The sequence below is a fragment of the Sinocyclocheilus grahami genome, unplaced genomic scaffold, assembly GCF_001515645.1.
Source record: "Sinocyclocheilus grahami isolate Dianchi unplaced genomic scaffold, SAMN03320097.WGS_v1.1 scaffold16.1, whole genome shotgun sequence".
In the NCBI taxonomy this organism is placed as follows: Eukaryota; Metazoa; Chordata; class Actinopteri; order Cypriniformes; family Cyprinidae; genus Sinocyclocheilus; species Sinocyclocheilus grahami.
In genome coordinates, this window is record NW_015505195.1 from 4,662,962 (window position 1) to 4,683,636 (window position 20,675).

Consider the following 20,675-nt stretch of genomic DNA (forward strand, 5'->3'; position numbering starts at 1 on the left):
GCTTATTAGGGTGATGCATAGAGGCCTCTTAAATGTAAAGAGGAGATGAGAATAGAATAGAACAACTCCATATTGAAAATAAGATAAGGATCAGTATGCAGAATACATATGCAAGTTTTATTTATTTTATTTTTTTGTATGGTGGTGCGAGTGAGAGGAACGTATGCATGTGCATGCCAGTATGCAGAGTGATTTGATGGAGCCAAGTCTTTTAGGTCTGTGAGCTGCTTTGTTTGACTGCTGCAGGACTCTATTTACTTTGGCAGTGTTGTTTCTGCGGCTTTGCCCTCAGGCGTGATGCCCAGGCCACGGTTTGTTTATTTTGGTGGGAATTGGAGAAGCTCTGCTCACAGCACCCAAATTAAAAACCAAGGCTTCGATTTCCCGGGGAGGACGACGATCAGATTCTTCTTGTCGTGTCGAACACACAAACAAGTCACGCAAACTCAATAACAAACAGAGAAGACGTTTGATGAGTATTTTAATGAACACTGACATGATAAGTAAAAGGCAAATACTAAACTTAGCATCAACCTTGAGACGTTGCGCAGAAGTTTAGGAAATCAGGGCTTATTAGGGTGATGCATAGAGGCCTCTTAAATGTAAAGAGGAGATGAGAATAGAATAGAACAACTCCATATTGAAAATACGATAAGGATCAGTATGCAGAATACATATGCAAGTTTTATTTATTTATTTTTTTGTATGGTGGTGCGAGTGAGAGGAACGTATGCATGTGCATGCCAGTATGCAGAGTGATTTGATGGAGCCGAGTCTTTTAGGTCTGTGAGCTGCTTTGTTTGACTGCTGCAGGACTCTATTTACTTTGGCTGTGTTGTTTCTGCGGCTTTGCCCTCAGGCGTGATGCCCAGGCCACGGTTTGTTTATTTTGGTGGGAATTGGAGAAGCTCTGCTCACAGCACCCAAATTAAAAACCAAGGCTTCGATTTCCCGGGGAGGACGACGATCAGATTCTTCTTGTCGTGTCGAACACACAAACAAGTCACGCAAACTCAATAACAAACAGAGAAGACGTTTGATGAGTATTTTAATGAACACTGACATGATAAGTAAAAGGCAAATACTAAACTTAGCATCAACCTTGAGACGTTGCGCAGAAGTTTAAAAACGTAGGCCCAAGTTTTAACTTACACCTAGATTTAATTCTTAGGTAAGCCAATCAGAAGTGGTCAGATAAAACAGAAGGAGACTTGTATATGACAGAGACACTCAAACCAATGGTTAATGGTGGCCTGTGATGACCTTTGATTTTGCCCACTGCATATAATAGGTTGGGAAACACAGAGAAAAAAATATATATATTTTTTGTTTTAATATTTTTTGCTTTATTTTTGCTTTCAAATGCTAGGAATATAAGTACATTTGATAAAAATTTACATTTTGATAGAATATTTATTGGTAATGCATCATTTACCTTCAGCCCACGGCCATCAATCAAGTTTGATTTTTGCCCCTATGTAGCAAAAAGTTTGGGCATCTCTGGTAAATGGTTACTATTGATTCCAAATATGCTTCAAAATATGTAATTCATTTCATTTTTCATCAGACAGTTATTTACTTTGAAGGTCGCAAACAACCTGCAAAACTGAAAACCCTTGATGTAGAGCCAAATTGCTAAAATAACTTAGACATCAGTAATAATTTGTTTTATAAAAAAAAATAAAGTATTCTTGAATTTACAGTTACGTTATATCTGTATTATAATTCCCAATTTTAAAAAAATTTAAAAGGAAAAATGTATTATTATATTAAAATATAATAAATATATAATAAACAGAAATAATTGTTAATAAACTTTTTTGTTCCTTTTTATTAAAAAATATAAATAATTACCCACAACTGTCCTGGGTTGCATTTCCCAAAAGCATCGTAAGCTTAAGTACATCGTAGACCCATTGAAACCAATGAAGCTACGATCAACTTAAGCTTACGATGCTTTTGGTAAACGCAGCCCTGACAGTTTTTGCATATACAATGTACTTTTACGATGTACTTGACTGCAATTGCATGAACCAGTGTCATCAAAGAAGTGCTAAATAAACATAATTTCGGTCAGTGGTTTCAAAAACTATTTCAACTGAAACCAGAAATTTCATTTTATTTATTACCTTTTTTTGTTTGTTTTTTTTTTGTCTTTTTTTTGCAATTTTGGCAAATATTTTTAGTTGCATCACTATTTAGCAATATCCTCTTGTTATCAACTCACTCGAAAACAATGGCATAACAAATGTGTAATGTTCTTACTGCAAACTATGGTTCACCTGCAAATTCTAAAGATATGATCATTACTTGCACCAGGAGCCCCTCAATCAAGCAACAGGTTACCTGCATTTTCTAAGCAATAATCGGTGGGCCATTATGCATCTTAAAATAGCACCAGTCTGCATTTCCACCAAAAGATCATGATGAAGCCCTACTTTAATGATTTGGAAAATCTGCTGACACCCTGCACTCACCACAGGATTGAAGCGAGGGCTGCGGCAAAGCTTCTGAGAATGTACACGCTCATATGCACACGCACACCAGCTCTTTCCTCTGTGAAGAAAAGGGCATTCATCTCTGTCAGCTCGCTAAATACACAAAATCTCTCAAAACATTGGCATAAGTGCTGCTGGAGTTGCAGCAATTTCCATATTTCTAGCAAACCACAAGCTACATTAAAAGAGACTCTCTAAAAGCCTACTGGGAGTGAATGACAGGGATGTAATGTCCACAGTTGTGCTGTGGATAGATCTGCTGTTTGCACTCGCTCACAGATGCGAGACCTTCGGGCTCAGAGCTCTCCTTGAGCAGAGAAGCAATTAGACCTGATAAAGTTGTTTCTTTGTAGCATTTCAAAGGGAAACATCACTGTAGAGGCCGCTATCAATCCAGCCGTCCCTTGTCTGTGTTCAAGAGCTTGAAACTAGATTGCCTCTGTCCTCACCTTCAAACAAACTATATACACAGAACAGTTAACAAAAAAGAGGTTTTACACACAAACTACTCTCAAGGATGCAAGCAAGGAACAAAATTCAACAATGTCAAAAGACTAACTAAGACCGGCAAAAGCATAAATGTACAGTTAATTGCTTTGGCATATAGAAAAATGGCCACTCACAGTACATTCTTCTAACAGTGTTAAAAATGTTGTTAGTATAATCACTCTGTCCAAGAGATTCAAGAAGCACTTCCTTTGACACTTGCATAACTTAAAGCATAACTTTCTGATATGAACATATATTTCGTAAAATTCCGTACAAAACTAATTCTGATTAAGTATGATACAATATTAATACTAAATGTTTCAATAATTGTTGATCGGTCCATTTCACCAATGTTTTTGATTCCTTTCAAGCAAAATAATCTTATTTTAAAATTAATCACAGTTCATTTATCGTAATGCAAGTTAAAGTCATAATGAAATGGCATACAAAAGTAGCAACAGATATTTTCTTGTGAGGATTATCAAAAAAGAAGAAGAAAAATGTAGGGTGTGGACATGATTCTATCCATTGGTTCTTGATTGGCTGGAGGTCCGAATGTGAGTTTGCAGTTCACAATAAGATCAATAACATCCATTTAGAAAGTAGATGAATTTTCATTGAATGCCATCTTTAATAGGGAAATCAACACTACTTTAGTAACGCCATATCAACACAATAAAACTCCTCCCATCATAATCAACAAAGCTGTCAGTGTGACTTCAGAAGCTGTTGATTTTTCTGAACAATGTATTTTTGTCATGCCACTAGCTTTAAGTGTTGATTAGGTGTTACGCACACTCTTTTGCATTTATGTTCTGTCACCACTGAATCCCACCAAACTTGCAGAATCCATCACCAGTCCTCGTTTTGGTACCTCATAAATTACGAACTAAGCATGATTTACACATCATATTCAGACAAGCAAGATGCACAGTCTGGCTAGTCAAAGCACACAAATCATTTTCATCTTCTTAGTCAGTCATCAAAGTACAGACTACAGAGAGGACAGGAAGTAATAGTGAAGGAGAACACAAAGCATTACATGCATCAACTGCTAGTGGTTCTTAAATCCTTTTTGACCTCAAGGCCTACTAGTGTCTACAACAGTATTTGGCTCCATGACTTTCCCAGTCATTCATGATTCATTGGATTCAAAGCTTTTTAAAAATGCTTTTTACTCACAATTTCTACCTCATAACTTATTTTAGAGCTTAGCATAACTAGAAAAATGTTCACTATTGTTCAAAGTTAAAAAAAACAAAAAAACATTTTAATACTTGTATTCAGCATGGATGCATTAAATTGATCAAAAGTAACAGTGACAGTAAAGACATCTATAATGTCACAAAAGACACCAGTTTCAAATAAATTCTGTTATTTTGAACTTTCTATTTGTCAAAGAATCCTACAAAAAAAATAAGCAGTTTCCACAAAAATATTAAGCAGCACAACTGTTCTCAACTTTGATAATAATAATAAATGCACCAAATCAGCATGTCAGAATGATTTCTGAAGGATCATGTGACACTGAAGACTGCAGTATTGGCTGCTGGAAATTCAACTTTGCGATCACAGGAATTAAATATTGCCACCATGAAAGTACCTTAAAGGTGTTCTAAATATCCTAAATGGTGAAATAATGACAAAATGTTCATTTTAGATGAACTAGGCTAATCCTTATTATATCTCAAAGATGTGATCAAACACAAGCATAACAGTTCTACCAGTTTGAAGTACAACTGACTGATGAACCGAGAACTCTCTATCCTCCTGATGACATTTTAGTGCAAAACACAACTGCTCTTCCTTCGCACTCATTCACCTCAGTCGATATCTGTCAACGCCCTGTATATTCCTGTGAAACTACTGTAAAACACGCAAGATGTAAGTGAAGTACGGCTGCTAAAACGAGTCATTACCATGTAGAGCTGTGAGCTCATTCAACAGTCAGTCATATAATTCCATTAAATCCATGATGTCACACTTCTAAAGACTCTTTCTCTGCATGGTGCTCTCATCTATAAAAAAAAACTACATAAAAGCAGTTCTTGGAATTAAAAGAGAGAACAATGTACCAACAAAGACACAAGCTGCTCTTAAGACTTTGAGCAGACAGAGAAGTGTCTAAGACGTTAGAATGAGAACGAGTACAGCAGATGAAGCCATGGGGAGTGCTGATTGCAGAATTATTTTCACACCACACACGAAACCATTCTCTTCGCCCTCTGTTCTCTCTCTTCATCACATTCATAGTCTTAAAAGACATCTTTTTCTTCGCCGCCTCTCATTTGATGAATACCTGCACTCCTCGTCGCTCTGTTCCTCTGCTCAAATTCCTTCTTTTTCAATGGGAATTGAGAATGGCGAGAACAACAGATACAGATACGCGGAATTTGTTTTGGTGACAGAAGCTTCCATAGCACAAACAGATTGACAGTGACAAGACAAGACACAGATAATAAGAATAAAAATAGGATAAGTAAATAGGAAATAACAATACACAAAAAAAATATATATATTAAAAATGCACAATATACAAAATAAGACAATAGATTGTATTTGTGTGTACAGGTGTGTTATGTACAAACGCAAGGAAATGTAAAAAGAGGTATGTGTGTTCAATAAATAAATGTATAAGTAGTGTTGTGCATTACACGTTTATTGCCAAGTTAACTGTGTTGATGAGATGGATTGCCTGAGGGAAGAAACTGTTCTTATGCCTGGCCGTTCTGCTGCTCTGTAGCGCCGACCAAATGGCAACAGTTAAAAGAGGAAATGGCCTGGGCATGATGGGTCCAGAATGAGTTTACCAGCCCTTTTACTCACTCTGGATGAACACAGTTGTTGGAGAGTGGGGAGGGTTGTACCAGTGATTCACTCAGCAGTCCGGACTATACACTGCAATGTTCTAAGATCTGATTTGGTAGCTGAGCTGAACCAGACAGTTATAGAAGTGTAGAGGATGGATTCAGTGACTGCGGAGTAGAACTGTATCGGCAGCTCCTGTAGCAGGTTGAACTTCTCAGCTGGTAAAGGAAGTACAGCCTCTGCTGGGCCTTCTTGACAATGGAGTCTATGTGGAACACCCACTTCAGGTCCTGAGGCGGTGGTGCCCAGGAACTTGAATGACTCCTCTGTTGTTACAGTGCTGTCCATGATGGTGAGTGGGGGGAGTGCAGGGGGGTTTCTCCTGTTGTTATAACTGCACCAGACAGACAGCTCTTTAACCTCCTTTCTGTAAGCAGACATGTCTACGTCCTGGATGAGGCAGATAAGTGTGGTGTCACCTGCGAACTTTCGGAGCTTGACAGAGGGGTCTTTAGAGGTGCTGTCGTTGATAGTGTTGGGCGATTGACACACATCTTTCTCACAGACCTGAAGTGCAGGAGGGGGAGAGGGGGGCTGCTGGAGGTGTTATTAGATCCATGGAGAGAAGGTCAGAATGGGTGTGAGGTATGAGACACTGTTTTTCAAACCTGCAATAAAACTAATTCAAATCGTCGGCCAGTTGTTGATTCTCCACAATGCTGGGGGATGGTATGGTGTCTTGCAGTTGGTGATGTCTTTCAGTCCTTTCCACACTGATGCAGGGTCATTGGTAGAAAACTGGTCTGCTTATACAAGACTCTGTCCCCATTCCTGTAGGCATCTTCTTTGGCCTGACAGAGCTGTCTGAGCTTTGCAGTGAACCACCATTTGTCATTGTTGTAAGTTAAATGAGTCCTGGTAGGGATGTACATATCCTCACAGAAACTGATGTATGATGTTACAGAATTCGTGAGCTCGTCCAGATTGGTGGCAGCAGCTTCAAAAACAGTGCAGTCGAAGCAGGCATGTAAATTAGTCCACCTTTTAACAGTCCTTATTACAGGTTTAGCTGATTTCAGTTTCTGCCTGTAGGTCGGTATAAGATTAACCAAACAGTGACCAGAGAGCCCCAAAGCTGCCCGTGGGACAGAGTGATGTGCATCCTTAATTGTGGTGTAACAGTGGTCCAGTATATTACTGACTCTGGTAGGACATGTAACGTGCTGTCTCGATTTTGGCAGTTCACGGGAGAGATTTGCTTTATTAAAGTCCCTAAGAATGAGTCCGGGTGTTGTTGCTCTGTTTCTGCGATCTGATCAGCCAGCTGTTGTAGCACCGTGCTCACGTGCACTTGTGGTGGAATGTAAACACTTACGAGAATGAACGAGGAAAACTCACGTGGCGAGTAGAATGGCTTACAGTTGATTCTAGATTGGGACAGCACATCTTCTTCAATGCTGTTACATCTGTTCACCACCTTTCATTGATGTAGAAGCATGTCCCACCGTCACACGATTTCCCCGTTGATTTGTGTCACGATTCGCTCTCAACAGCTGGAAGTCCGGCAGATGTAACGTGCCGTCGGAATGGCTTCATTCAGCCTGGTTTCCGAAAAAACACAGAACAGCAGGGTATGAAAAGTCAGTATTTATTCGGGAGAGCAGAAGAATTTTGTCCGTTTTGTTGGGTAGAGAGCGGAGTTTCGCCAGATGGATGCTAGGCAGTGCTGTTCTAAAACCGCACCGTCTCGCTTCCCATGCTTGCGCATCTTAAAATGCTTGAACAGGACTGCTGCTCCGCCAACTAAAAAACACCACTGACTGACCATTGCAAACTCCTATAAAAACACACTTCTTCAGCGAGTGTCCATTATAAAACACTTGCCAGACATGCGACTGGTAGAAAACTGGTCTGCTTATACAAGACTCTGTCCCCATTCCTGTAGGCATCTTCTTTGGCCTGACAGAGCTGTCTGAGCTTTGCAGTGAACCACCATTTGTCATTGTTGTAAGTTAAATGAGTCCTGGTATGGATGTACATATCCTCACAGAAACTGATGTATGATGTTACAGAATTCGTGAGCTCGTCCAGATTGGTGGCAGCAGCTTCAAAAACAGTGCAGTCGAAGCAGGCATGTAAATTAGTCCACCTTTTAACAGTCCTTATTACAGGTTTAGCTGATTTCAGTTTCTGCCTGTAGGTCGGTATAAGATTAACCAAACAGTGACCAGAGAGCCCCAAAGCTGCCCGTGGGACAGAGTGATGTGCATCCTTAATTGTGGTGTAACAGTGGTCCAGTATATTACTGACTCTGGTAGGACATGTAACGTGCTGTCTCGATTTTGGCAGTTCACGGGAGAGATTTGCTTTATTAAAGTCCCTAAGAATGAGTCCGGGTGTTGTTGCTCTGTTTCTGCGATCTGATCAGCCAGCTGTTGTAGCACCGTGCTCACGTGCACTTGTGGTGGAATGTAAACACTTACGAGAATGAACGAGGAAAACTCACGTGGCGAGTAGAATGGCTTACAGTTGATTCTAGATTGGGACAGCACATCTTCTTCAATGCTGTTACATCTGTTCACCACCTTTCATTGATGTAGAAGCATGTCCCACCGTCACACGATTTCCCCGTTGATTTGTGTCACGATTCGCTCTCAACAGCTGGAAGTCCGGCAGATGTAACGTGCCGTCGGAATGGCTTCATTCAGCCTGGTTTCCGAAAAAACACAGAACAGCAGGGTATGAAAAGTCCGTATTTATTCGGGAGAGCAGAAGAATTTTGTCCGTTTTGTTGGGTAGAGAGCGGAGTTTCGCCAGATGGATGCTAGGCAGTGCTGTTCTAAAACCGCACCGTATCGCTTCCCATGCTTGCGCATCTTAAAATGCTTGAACAGGACTGCTGCTCCGCCAACTAAAAAACACCACTGACTGACCATTGCAAACTCCTATAAAAACACACTTCTTCAGCGAGTGTCCATTATAAAACACTTGCCAGACATGCGACCATACTTAATTGTGCTTGTGCAAACTCACATGTCTAATAGTGTACGATTGTCGTATGTCACTGTAATCGTCTTTACCTCCATTACAATCATCATCCATCTAAACTTTACTGGTGAGATACTGGTTAGCTTTATTCAGCGCAAACAGATTAGTCCTGACTTCATATTTCTTTTTAATATAGGTATGTTTGTTCCCACCAATCGCTGCACAAGTTAAGTTTACGTATGATGACGAAAGCACGTTATTGCTAGCCCTCCCTGAACTCTTAAAGATTGCACTGCAGTGCCTGCAGTTCGGGGAAAAAAAATCTTTGTAAGGAAGTCTATGAGAAAAGTCAGAGTGATTCTCAGTGAGTGAAATCGCCCAAAAAGGGTCAGTACTCTACAGAACGTGACTTGACGATGATTGGACTATATATCCAGAGGCAGAACAAACAGTCTAGAACAGTGACACAGCTGTGGTTGAATGTGATAGAAAAAAAAAATCCGCCCCTTTCGCACTGTCGTCATATCGCCATAATGAAGAAACCATAGCGCATCCAAATTTGGCCTTTAACTTTGTTTAAATGTTGTTTAGGTGTTTTAGTGACTTAGTCTACAGGCATTTACTCAAAGCTAACAAAAAGTTTAGAATAATACAAAAAAGGATATTAAAAATAGCAAAAGAAAAAACAATGAAAAAGAAAAATAGTAAAATATTTATGCAGCATGTTTCTGACATGCCCTAACCCTAACCCTAACCCATTACTCCACAAAAGTAATTAGAACAGGATCTTATTCCAGTAATGAGAGTTAGTTATTTATTTACTGTATTTCAGTAATGAGAATTTGAGGATAAAATGTGCTTAACTGTCCTGACAATAAACAAGGCTAAAAATCTTAAATGGCGAAAAATAATTTTATGCTGAATTCAACTTTTAAAAAATTTATAATAAATAAGAATAAATAAATACAAATAATAATAACTGTATGCACAAAGTAATAAGCATGCAATGTTTTTCATATTCCAGTAATGAGAATTACATTATTGAACTATTTATTCATTCAGTTATTTAATTACTGCATTTCAGTAATAAGAATTTAGGGGTAAAATGTGTTTAATTGTCCTGAAAATGATATCACAAAGCACAAAATCCTGATGTGTTTCCTAATAACAGGTTTAATTTTGTTCTTGCAAAATATAATTTTTTCCCTTTGAATTAGGGATAAAATATGACCAGAACATTTCTTTGTGATATTTACCCATAAATCTATGGCTCTATAGTTTGCCAAGCTGCCCAATGACACTGCCGTTTTACAGCCAGTGAGGAGAGACAGTTTAACATTACTCAAGGGGAGACAATGGAAAAAGCCTGACTCTTCTGAACCACAGCCCAATAACACTTCCACTTAACTGTGTGACAGCACTGCCCTCTACAGGCTGAAGAGCTTTATGGCACCCATCATGAATAACCATGTTCCCCAGACACAACCTGTGGTTTTTAGGGATTTAAAGAGGTTGGACCTTACAAATAGAGGCCTGGTGTGACACTCCAACATCCTTAGCAAGAGAAAACATCTGATTAGGTGCACAACAAAAATGGGACTTTAGGGCTCCTTTAAGAAACTAAGCATCATTTCATACCGTATTGCTGATAGTGATTCGCAATTGAAAATTCACAGTAACTTAATCCAACAATCGGCTACCTTTTCACCTAAATCAACACAGGCTTCAAATCTTTGTCCCTCAAATTGAAGGTCGCTGATCAAATTAAATCCTTAGATTCCTACATCTCCACACAAAACATCGGTTTTGTCATAACACCCATCTATTAGAGTCGGGCCAGAGGGAGAGTCCCGCTTTAATTCTATCTTCATTCCTCTATAATCACTCGGCCTGTTTTTGAGTTTTTCTCTGAGGCGTATATTAAAACAGATCCATCATGTCTGACAGACCTTATGTGATCTCACGATCTTTCTTCTGTGCTGCTGCTGCTACTGGGGTTTCACAGAAGAGCAGACATTTTATTCGGCTTCAACACTGACAATGGTGGAAATTAGCACATCACAGTTCCATAAACAAGAACCTCTCACTCGGTGTTAGATGGCAGAAAATGAATTAGCTAGGCTAATTAGTGAATAACACTGGGGACAAGCAAGATCAAAAATTAACTCTTCTCAAGCACAGAATGCAAGTAACATCTGGCTTTGGGAAGTAAATAATCAAGTAACTCACTTGTGGTAGGTGTCTTTATGAGGACTACAAGATAATAAATGGTTCAAGCCTAATTATAAGAATTCTGTCCCTTGCTAATGCAAGAGATTCAAAACAAAAGATATACAAATAGTCTAATGAATTTGGTTGCAATTGGTTACAACATTAGCACCTTTTTTTCCTCCCCAGAACTCCATTCGGCAACACATACACTCGTTCAAAGGTTTAGGGTTGGTAAGATTTTTTTCCCCTATGCTCACCAAGGCTAAATTTATTTGATCAAAAATACAGTAAAAACAGTAACACTGTAAAATATTATTACAATTTAAAATATTTGAATTTTCAGCAGCCATTACTCCAGTCTTCAGTGTCACTTCAGAAATCATTCTAATATGCCGATTTTGTGCTCAAGATACATTTCTTATTATTATTATCAATGTTTAAAACAGTTAAACTATATTTTTAAGAGACCTTTCAGGATTCTTTGATGAATAGAAAGTTGTTTCATAATGAATGAACTTTACACAGTTATTGAATAAAATGTTATGAAAGTCATGAAAAATCATAGACATCTCTATAGTGAATAAATTTTTTAGTTATGCTCTAAATATTGCATTTAATATTTTATATTGTGCATAAAACTGTTGTGCAGAGCAAATCTTTCTTTCTAACCACAGAAATGTTTGATTTGTTAGCTAATTCTCTTGAGCCAGGTCATTTCAAGGAACCAATCACAAAATGTTTGTGAACCAGTTCACAAAACGAATTCATTACCAAATCAGTTAGAATCAAAATGATTTTTAAAAAGCTTCACAAAGTAATCACAAATTACTGGGAAAAAATCTTTACAATTCATGCATCAAACAGTGTTGGGACCCTGAATTTAACCCCTTTAATAAACCTAATGCAAAATACAGTTTCATGGTGTGTAAATTCTCTTAATTTGCTTGCCACGGGCAGCTGTGGCAAAAACAGGGCATTGCGATCATGAACCGACAATTAGATAGCAAAACAAAATCCAAATGGATGACAGGAAGGTAAGAGGGAGACAATTTTCAATACAATATGCAGAGCCACACAGCTGTTGGGGGAGAACATGTAATAAAACACAAAGGCACAGCGAGTAGCTGGAAATGGAGCGTTCTGCAGACATTAACCAAAGTCTGTGACTCAGAGTGGACATTTTCAAGAATTTTTATTTCTATTTGGTGGATCTAAGAGCCCATAATAGGAGATTTAAGTGAATTACTGTGGTGCCAGGCATGCAGATCAAAGTGTGTGTGTGTGTGTGTGTGTGTGTGTGTGTGTGTGTGTGTGTGTGTGTGTGTGTGCAGTCTTCTGGATAGCAATACAGTAAATTCACAGCCTCAGATGGGCCTTTATTGTGCTTGCTGAGTAAGGCCAGAACATGTCTATCATCTCCAATAAACTCTGCTGGGCTCAGTTTGTGCTGTGTGCTGCCAGCACTGATACTTCAAACCTGAGAGTTTCAGCACAACTTATAAGTTGAGCTGTAACAAAGATAAAAATTTTTTAAAAAGAGTCTGTCCTTAAGGTGTGCCCCCAGGGTCAGGGTGACTGCTATCATTATAGCAGAAAATGACAAATAGATTTTTTAAATGGCATAATGGAAAGAATGAGTTTATTTGTAGTGCACCCAAAAATAACCACTGAAATAAGGCTGAATTAAACAGATTTTATTCAGTGGTGAGTAGGGATGTAACAATTAACCACGAGCCGGTCGAAAATCTATTCAAATATGTGACGATACAAATCGGTCGAGATGCCAAACAAATCGCGATACAATTGGAGTAGGAGTTTATATGAATGTATCTCTGAGGGGAACTGACTATCTTTAGAAAAGTTTACGTGGTATTTTCTTTTCATCTTGCCTCTGAACAGTGTATATTAAAGTAGTTTTCATAAGCACAGCTCTCCTTTGTTTACAGCGGTAACCAAGGAAACACTGTCATTGCTGTTCATAAGCGCCACCTGCTGGCAGAGAGTGAATCTGCGTCTCACTCAAGCCCGTCTGCCGTTTCGTTCAGATATGTTTTATGTAGTATAGTTTCACAAAACTAAAGTCAGACCATTCTGTTTTTGCTTCACATTTCGAAATGATAGTCTAATTTAGATTAAAAACTACTCATGCTGCATGTAGCCTATGCTGCATCTTTGTTTGGATCATGATTAAAATCCAGTGGTTGCCTCTAATTTTAAATGGGAAGAGCACAGACAAAGCCTTAGTTTGTTCATATTAAGAGATTTCTTTTATTTGCGTAACTTATTGTTTGATTTGGGGTTTGTTTTAAAATTTCAATTTAGTTTTGTTATATTTCAATTTCACAAAGAAACGTGCAGCAATAGCCTAATAAAACAACAACTTTTCATTTACTGTATAATGTCTTCGATCTCATTTTGTTAAAAAAAATCGTGAGTAAATCGAATCGTGAAATCAAAATCGTGAGTTGAGTGAATCGTTACATCCCTAGTGGTGAGGATTTTTTTGATGACTCTTTCTGCAGGTTACATCGATAAACTAGTAGGTGGCGACAAGTAACTGTCATCCGTGAGTGAGTCATTCCCTCAAAGTCTTTCTTCAAAAACACCGACTTATTCAGGAACTAACAAACAGGGTTATTATCATTAACTAAAACTAAAACCATAAAAAATAAACATTTTCATTCCTCGAAACAAAATAAACATAAAAATACAATATTTTAAAAACTTATTTCAGCTAGTTCCCAAGGCAACATTTCTTTGAAGTACTGAAATAACTCAAACTAAAACTTAATGAAAACTACATACCTTAAATAAATATGTAAATAAATAAATGACAAAACACAACAAAATTACTAAACTTTAAATGATAACAGAAAATATAAAAATAAAATCTAATTCAAAATAATAACAAAAATATAATAGTATATCAATAATACTAAAATAACATTGCTACAAGTCTGTTTCGATGAATCACTGAATCGCTTACTAGACTGATTTCATTGGTGGAGACAAAACAGGTTGGCAAAAAATTTCTTGACTGAAAAAAGTTGTAAAATTTTGAAGATTGTGCTTAAATATATCTGAAATGTAAAGCAATCTAGTTGGCTAATACGAGCATTTACTGAAATTGCAAGAATTACTTGTTTATATATTCATATATTTTATTTTTCTAATATATATTATATCTATTTTTGTTTGTTAAATTTTTTAACACATTTTTGTTGAGCCCTGGATGTGTTAAACTTACAGTACTGACCCCTGTTTCCATAAACACTCCATCTAGACAACAAGACTGACACTGGACAAAAGCTGAACAGGGCCTAAGTTGTCACTTTAAAGAGGTCACCTCTCTGCATGGAATAGGGCATGAAGATAAGACGACTTCTGAATGGACAGCACCCTTAGTCAAGCATGAAAAGGTGTTGCACCATGAAATAACACTAAATATCATCAGTCAGTGAGAAATGTGTCACCCTACATATATTTAATTTTCTAATATATATTATATCTATTTTTGTTTGTTAAATTTTTTAACACATTTTTGTTGAGCCCTGGATGTGTTAAACTTACAGTACTGACCCCTGTTTCCATAAACACTCCATCTAGACAACAAGACTGACACTGGACAAAGCTGAACAGGGCCTAAGTTGTCACTTTAAAGAGGTCACCTCTCTGCATGGAATAGGGCATGAAGATAAGACGACTTCTGAATGGACAGCACCCTTAGTCAAGCATGAAAAGGTGTTGCACCATGAAATAACACTAAATATCATCAGTCAGTGAGAAATGTGTCACCCTACCTCATTGAAGAGCACTCGACTGCTCTGACCCTGCATGCCACTGACAGAGTGTGAGCCGCTCTTCCATGTGCGCCCGAAGAAGAGCTGGTGACCCGAGTCAAAGAGGGTCACACGCAGCTGATACTGGAGTGATGGCGGTGACTCTGACTGTTGTCATGCCAACCACAGGAAGAAAAGGAGAAAAAAGGAAAATAAAAAATGTTAATCTCTGTAGTTGTGGGCATCTTATGAGTAGTTGACCAAATTTCAAGCAGTGACAGTGTGCTGCAGTGTGACACGGTATAATTCATCTAAAACATTTAACAATACAATTTTTATGACCTTTTTAAATACTGTATTACACCCACTGCTCCGGGTGTGTGTTCACGTTTTGAGTGTGTGTGTGCACTTTGGATGGGATAAATGCAGTGCACTAATTCCATAAAGATATTTTTTATGAATAATGAATAATTCTGTGTGCATCTATATATTATTTATTTATTACTAATAAATATTTATTTTATAGTCTAGAATTCATTATATATACTGATTATATATAACTTTAGTAACATAAATATATAACTTTATGTAACATAAATATAAGACATTATTTATTGATAATTCATATATTGATAATTAATACATATTAGTGTGTGTATATGTTATTTATGACTAATAAATATTTAATAGTTTAAAATTTCATTATATATACTGATTATATAATATTAATATAATATATATTATTTGTTGTTAATATAATTATGTGTGTGATATTTATTACTAAGAAATATTGATTTTATATTCTAGAATTTCGGTAACACTTTACAATAAGGTTCATTAGTTAACTACATTAGTTAACATGAACTAATAATGAACTGCACTTATACAGCATTGATTAATCTTTGTTAATGTTAATTTCAACATTTACTAATACATTATTAAAATCTTGTTAACATTAGTTAATGCACTGTGAACTAACATGAACATCTGTATTTTTATTAACTAACATTAGCGTAGATTAGTAAATACAGTAACAAATGTATTGCTCATGGTTAGTTCATGTTAGTTCATATATTAACTAATGAACCTTATTGTAAAGTGTTACCAGAATTTCATTATAAAAGCTATTATATTTATATTATATTGTGTTGGATGGATGGATGGATGAATAGATAGATAGACAAATCAATTAATACTTATCACATATTTCATGATATATTTTTAGCAACGGCAAATTGACATAAAACTTAAATTAATATTAATCCTTAACTTCATCCATGTTTTCTTTCCTGTAAAACTGGAAATATGAAATATGAAAATACCTGAAATAAGTTTTGATGGGCTTAAGGATACACTTGATGGTTAAAATGTGAAAATGTGAGAAATTATGACTAGTGACATGATCTAACAATACATTTAGATTTGTACATAACATGAATCTGAATTAAACATCCACCTGTTTTATGTGAAGTCCATCGATCTGTTTGAAGACCAGCTGCAGACCTTGAGAAGCTCCTGGAGCTTGTCTGGCTGTTTGACTGTGAGGCGGGATCACGCGGTTTCTCTCGAAAGTGTTTTTCCAGTCTGACATGTGCGAGCTTTCTTCACTGACGTTACTATCAATCTAAGTTAACGTACCAGGGAACGTCTTTAAAGCGGTCGGTCAGTTGAGCGTTAATGTTCCCTGGCAAACATCCCTGGAAACGTCTAAAAGCTTCCCAGGTTGTTAAATCATTCCCACAGAGGCGAAGTGAAGCGCTTGTTACTTAATTCAAATCAAATGCGGAATATTGACCAAATGCGACGCTAAATCACGCAGAGACTATTTTTGTAGGCTGCTCATTCATTTCAGTCTCTGCGGTCAACAGCAGTTTGACTCGTTCTCTTTCTTTTCTCCTACTAACGGTTCCGTCGCTTGTAAGTTAACTAGGCTAATTTGACAGAATAACTAGTTCTGACATTTTTGACACGCTCTACGCACTGTTATTTTCATAATCATAATACACGTAATGAAAATGCGGGTTTAGCTAGTTGTCAGGAAGGGATTATCTCTGTAGTGGTTGCCATAGCGTCTGTCAGCCGTTGCCAGGGTGAATTAAAGAGAGTTTTGGCGCTTTCCTGCTGGAGAAAAGTGCAGTGCTGCTTTATACCGCCACCGTGTGGCTCGGTGGTGAATCTAAGCTCTGACTCGCACTGCTTAATCAGTTTTTGTTAAGTCTATGGTTTTTTTTTACCAAGGAGAATTCTGAAGCCGTAGTGATTTAAAAATAAGATTAAGAAAGTTGCTAAAACAACAAAGGTTAACCGATTCGCACGTAGTATGCAAAAGTTGTAGTCCTTGTGCATTCACATTTGACAGTGTGCAATTTGTGTTGTGGAAAAATGTGAAAGTCTATCGAAGTACTGTTAACCACATCATATTTAACACCCAAGCGAAATATGCCTGAGGAAACCAAAATGCTGATTCTCGGGGTTTTTGGAACACAAAATGAACCACTCTATTACATTCTCATTTTTAAAAGCATATATTACTATTATGCTTTTTATTTTTGATTGTATTTTTGGTTTTATTGTTCATTACATAACCGTGTTGTTTTCATTTTCCTCCACGAGGTGGCGACGCGCGTCGTGTCGTTGTTTTGAACGCTCGTGCAGACACAGGGCGAAAGAGAAACTTCAGCATTTGCGGAAAACTAAATATGCACAAAATAACCAAACCCAAGCTGTTTAAGATCAGAAGTGCCAACCAGGCCAAAAAATACGGAATTGCAGCTGTTACCCTGAAGGAGCTGATTAAAAAAGCATGCCATTTACTAAAGGTATAATGTGTTTTTTTATTATTATGGAGAGAGTTACTTTAATCTACAAAGCTCTTGGATGCAGCTGCTGTCAGACATTCATAATTCACATTTTATCCACAGGTATCCAGCTGCGGAGGCCAGGTCTGCTTATACGAGGACGGGACAGTAGTTACCGAAGAGTATTTTCAAAATCTTCCCCATAACACGGAACTTGTTCTTCTGCCTGAGGGACAGAGCTGGAATGGACGTGAGTGAATTCATTGACTGACAGTTAGCCTGAAACTGGAAAGCACTGCCTGAATATAATAAACAATAATATTGTGATCAGTTATAAACAATGGAACGAATCCGATTGCTTTGGCTTTTCATTTTCTACAGTTGTGCATGAAATAAGCCAAGTCCTGGGTTTGGACAGAGACGCAGACCTTCTGATCAGTGCAGCGAAGGATCTTCTGGCAGATGAACGTTCTCCCAAACGGCGCAGAATACTGGGAGACCTTCTGAGGAACCTGAGGGACAATTCAGAGGTGGAGAGCAGAGAAGATGATAAGGACTGGTTTCAAGGTAATGAGGGGAAAGAACATAATATGCAGGCATTTACTGTATGTATGCTGTAACTGATTCTTCTGAGGCAACATTAAAGGGGTGCTATTATGCTTTTTCACTTTCTCAACTTTAGTAAGTCTGTAATGTTGCTGTTTGAGCATAAAAAAGATCTGCAAAGTTACAAAGCTCAAAGTCCAATTCAAAAGGAGATATTTTATTTAACAGAAATCACTTTTCAAAAACTACAACGAAGGACTCGTTTGGACTACAACGCATATTTTCCGGGATTTGTGATATCACAAAGATCGACGAATAAGACGAGACCTGGTTGAGCTGCACTAGAGAAGGCAACGAGTGTTATCACTATGTCGGAGAAACGCTAGCTTTCCCAAGGCAGACGAACTTAGAGTGGTTACAATCATCCGGGTTTAAATCGTGCTCAGATTGATTTGATTTTGATGCAATATTTACAGTGAAGCTCGCAGGCGGTTATGGTAAGGGGCATGACATTTCCCGACCAGACGCCGAGTGCTGCCAATCACAACACACACTGGCCCAGCTGACCAATCACAGCACATTTCGTATTTCAGAAGACGGGCCTTCATTTGATACAGGAACTGTTCGAGCCGTTCACGCCAGACTGAGGAGAGAGGTGTTGTAATAATGTAAAATATGTGAAAAAGAATGTGTTTTTCGAACAACCTAGTATGAGAGCCTGTTCTAGTACACCCCCAAAACAAAATCAAGACTTCGTAAAAGAGCATAATAGGACCCCTTTAATACATATACATATTTTCAAAAATGTTTTCATACATACTTTAAGATGTGTTGTTGTTTTAAGCATGAATGCTATGATTGGTATGTTTTTGGGGTACTCGATTTGACCCAAACCTAACCCGACCTATTTCACATTTCTTATCATATAAAAATGTAATCTTAAAAAAAAAAGAAAAGATACTGTAATTTTTATAGATTAACATTATTAGGCTGTATTATTGGCTATTGTATTATTAAATATTATAACTCACAAAGAACATGTCACCTAGAATTGTAGGTGTTTCACACGGTTAATAATTATCAAAATTGGTTTCATTTTAAAAATATAAATCTATCATTTATTTGCATATATATGTACAAATAAATTAGATATGTTATAACATAATACAAATATTAAAATATGACCGTATACAGTATTTCAGATATAAGTGTTGCATATGTGCACGTTTTCTCACATTTCTCATGTCTGTATGTCAGGTATTGATGCCCGGTTTAAAACCAAGTCTGCTTACATGAAGTATAACTGTGAGAGCAGAATCCGAGGATATTTGAAAGAGGTGTGAGCACTCAGTTCTGCTTTAGATGTTAGTTTTTGAATTATTGAAGATATTTATTACATTTAGTGGAGTTCATGCAGCACAGGAGACCTGTCGTTATTCTGAAGGAGATATATTGTTCACTGTCTGTAGGCTGATGGATATACGCGGTCTATTCCAAATGCCAAGACAAAAAGTGAATATAAAAAGGTGGTGGAGATCCTGGCAGAGAAACTGAAAGCTGCCCGGTATAATGGCACCTATTTTGACAGATCGGAACGGGACGTCCACAGGCTCTGCACTGAAGAGGGCTGGTTCACCTGCCAGGTGCTGTCATTTAGTCATTTCTAATGAGTCTCATTAATTCAGTCTATTGTCATTTTTCTTTGAAGGAAAACATCTCTCATTAACTGCTTTGTCACAGTGGTACGGTAGTTTTTATTTGTATAGGAATATAAAAGACTTTTGTGCTAACAGGGTGTCTTTGATGAGAACAACTGCACATTTCTTCACTCAATAAACCCATACGGGAACCGTGAGAGCAGAATTCTCTTCAGCACCTGGAATCTGGACCACCTGTGAGTAGTAAATCTTAAATGTAAATGATTATTAAAAAAACATTTAAGTGCACTTAAATCTTGATGTACATTTTAATATCAAAATATCAGTATTTAGCACCTCTGATAAGGAATAACATTCTGAAATCAAAATGTGTTTTTCAGGATAGAAAAGAAGAGGGCCATCATCCCCACACTCGCTGAGGCGCTGAAGGGCAATAAGAGCGGCGATATAAATGTGGATTATTTCTACAAACTGTTGTTCACAAGGGAGAATCTCAAGCTGGTTCACATCGTCTGCCATAAGAAAGGAGCCCATGAGCTCAGCTGTGACTCCAGAAAAATCTACAAACGGGTCAGGAGGACTGTGAAATGAAATAATCCTCTTATGAATTATGTAGCTTAGTGTGAAAGTTTCAACTTTAGTGAATCACAAGCACTGATGCAAGTTCTGAGATGCTCAGGGCCATTTTATCTTATTATGGGGTTATATTGTGCTTTAGGTATAGACATTTTTTATTGTAACTTTTAGTTTGTTATACACCAAATTTTGAACCAAAACAACATTTGTGACCCTCGACCACAAAACCAGTCTTGTGTCAATTTTTCAAAATGATGTATGGTTTGTTAGGATAGGACAATATTTGGTCGATACACAACTATTTGAAAATCTGGAATCTGAGGG

At 37.5% G+C, this 20,675-nt stretch overlaps 2 protein-coding genes across 2 annotated transcripts in view; one reads left to right on the forward strand and one right to left on the reverse strand.

The window, feature by feature from the left end:
- LOC107550077 (nephrocystin-4-like) overlaps positions 1 to 16,870 on the reverse strand; it is an 86,717-nt gene extending 69,847 nt beyond the window's left edge. The window contains exons 1-2 of the mRNA XM_016231306.1: positions 16,230 to 16,870; positions 14,795 to 14,941 (exon numbers count right to left, since the gene is read on the reverse strand). Of these exons, the coding sequence (XP_016086792.1) occupies positions 14,795 to 14,941; positions 16,230 to 16,364 (282 nt within the window). The 5' untranslated portion in view covers positions 16,365 to 16,870. The remainder of the gene's footprint in view (positions 1 to 14,794; positions 14,942 to 16,229) is intronic.
- A 553-nt stretch (positions 16,871 to 17,423) lies between these two features.
- On the forward strand, positions 17,424 to 20,582 carry dffb (DNA fragmentation factor, beta polypeptide (caspase-activated DNase)). The gene is made up of 7 exons (XM_016231771.1): positions 17,424 to 17,592; positions 17,695 to 17,821; positions 17,953 to 18,138; positions 19,375 to 19,454; positions 19,587 to 19,760; positions 19,911 to 20,011; positions 20,156 to 20,582. Exons 1-7 carry the CDS (start codon positions 17,473 to 17,475, stop codon positions 20,364 to 20,366), a joined length of 999 nt encoding a protein of 332 aa, XP_016087257.1. The 5' UTR covers positions 17,424 to 17,472; the 3' UTR covers positions 20,367 to 20,582.
- The last annotated feature ends 93 nt before the right edge of the window (positions 20,583 to 20,675 follow it).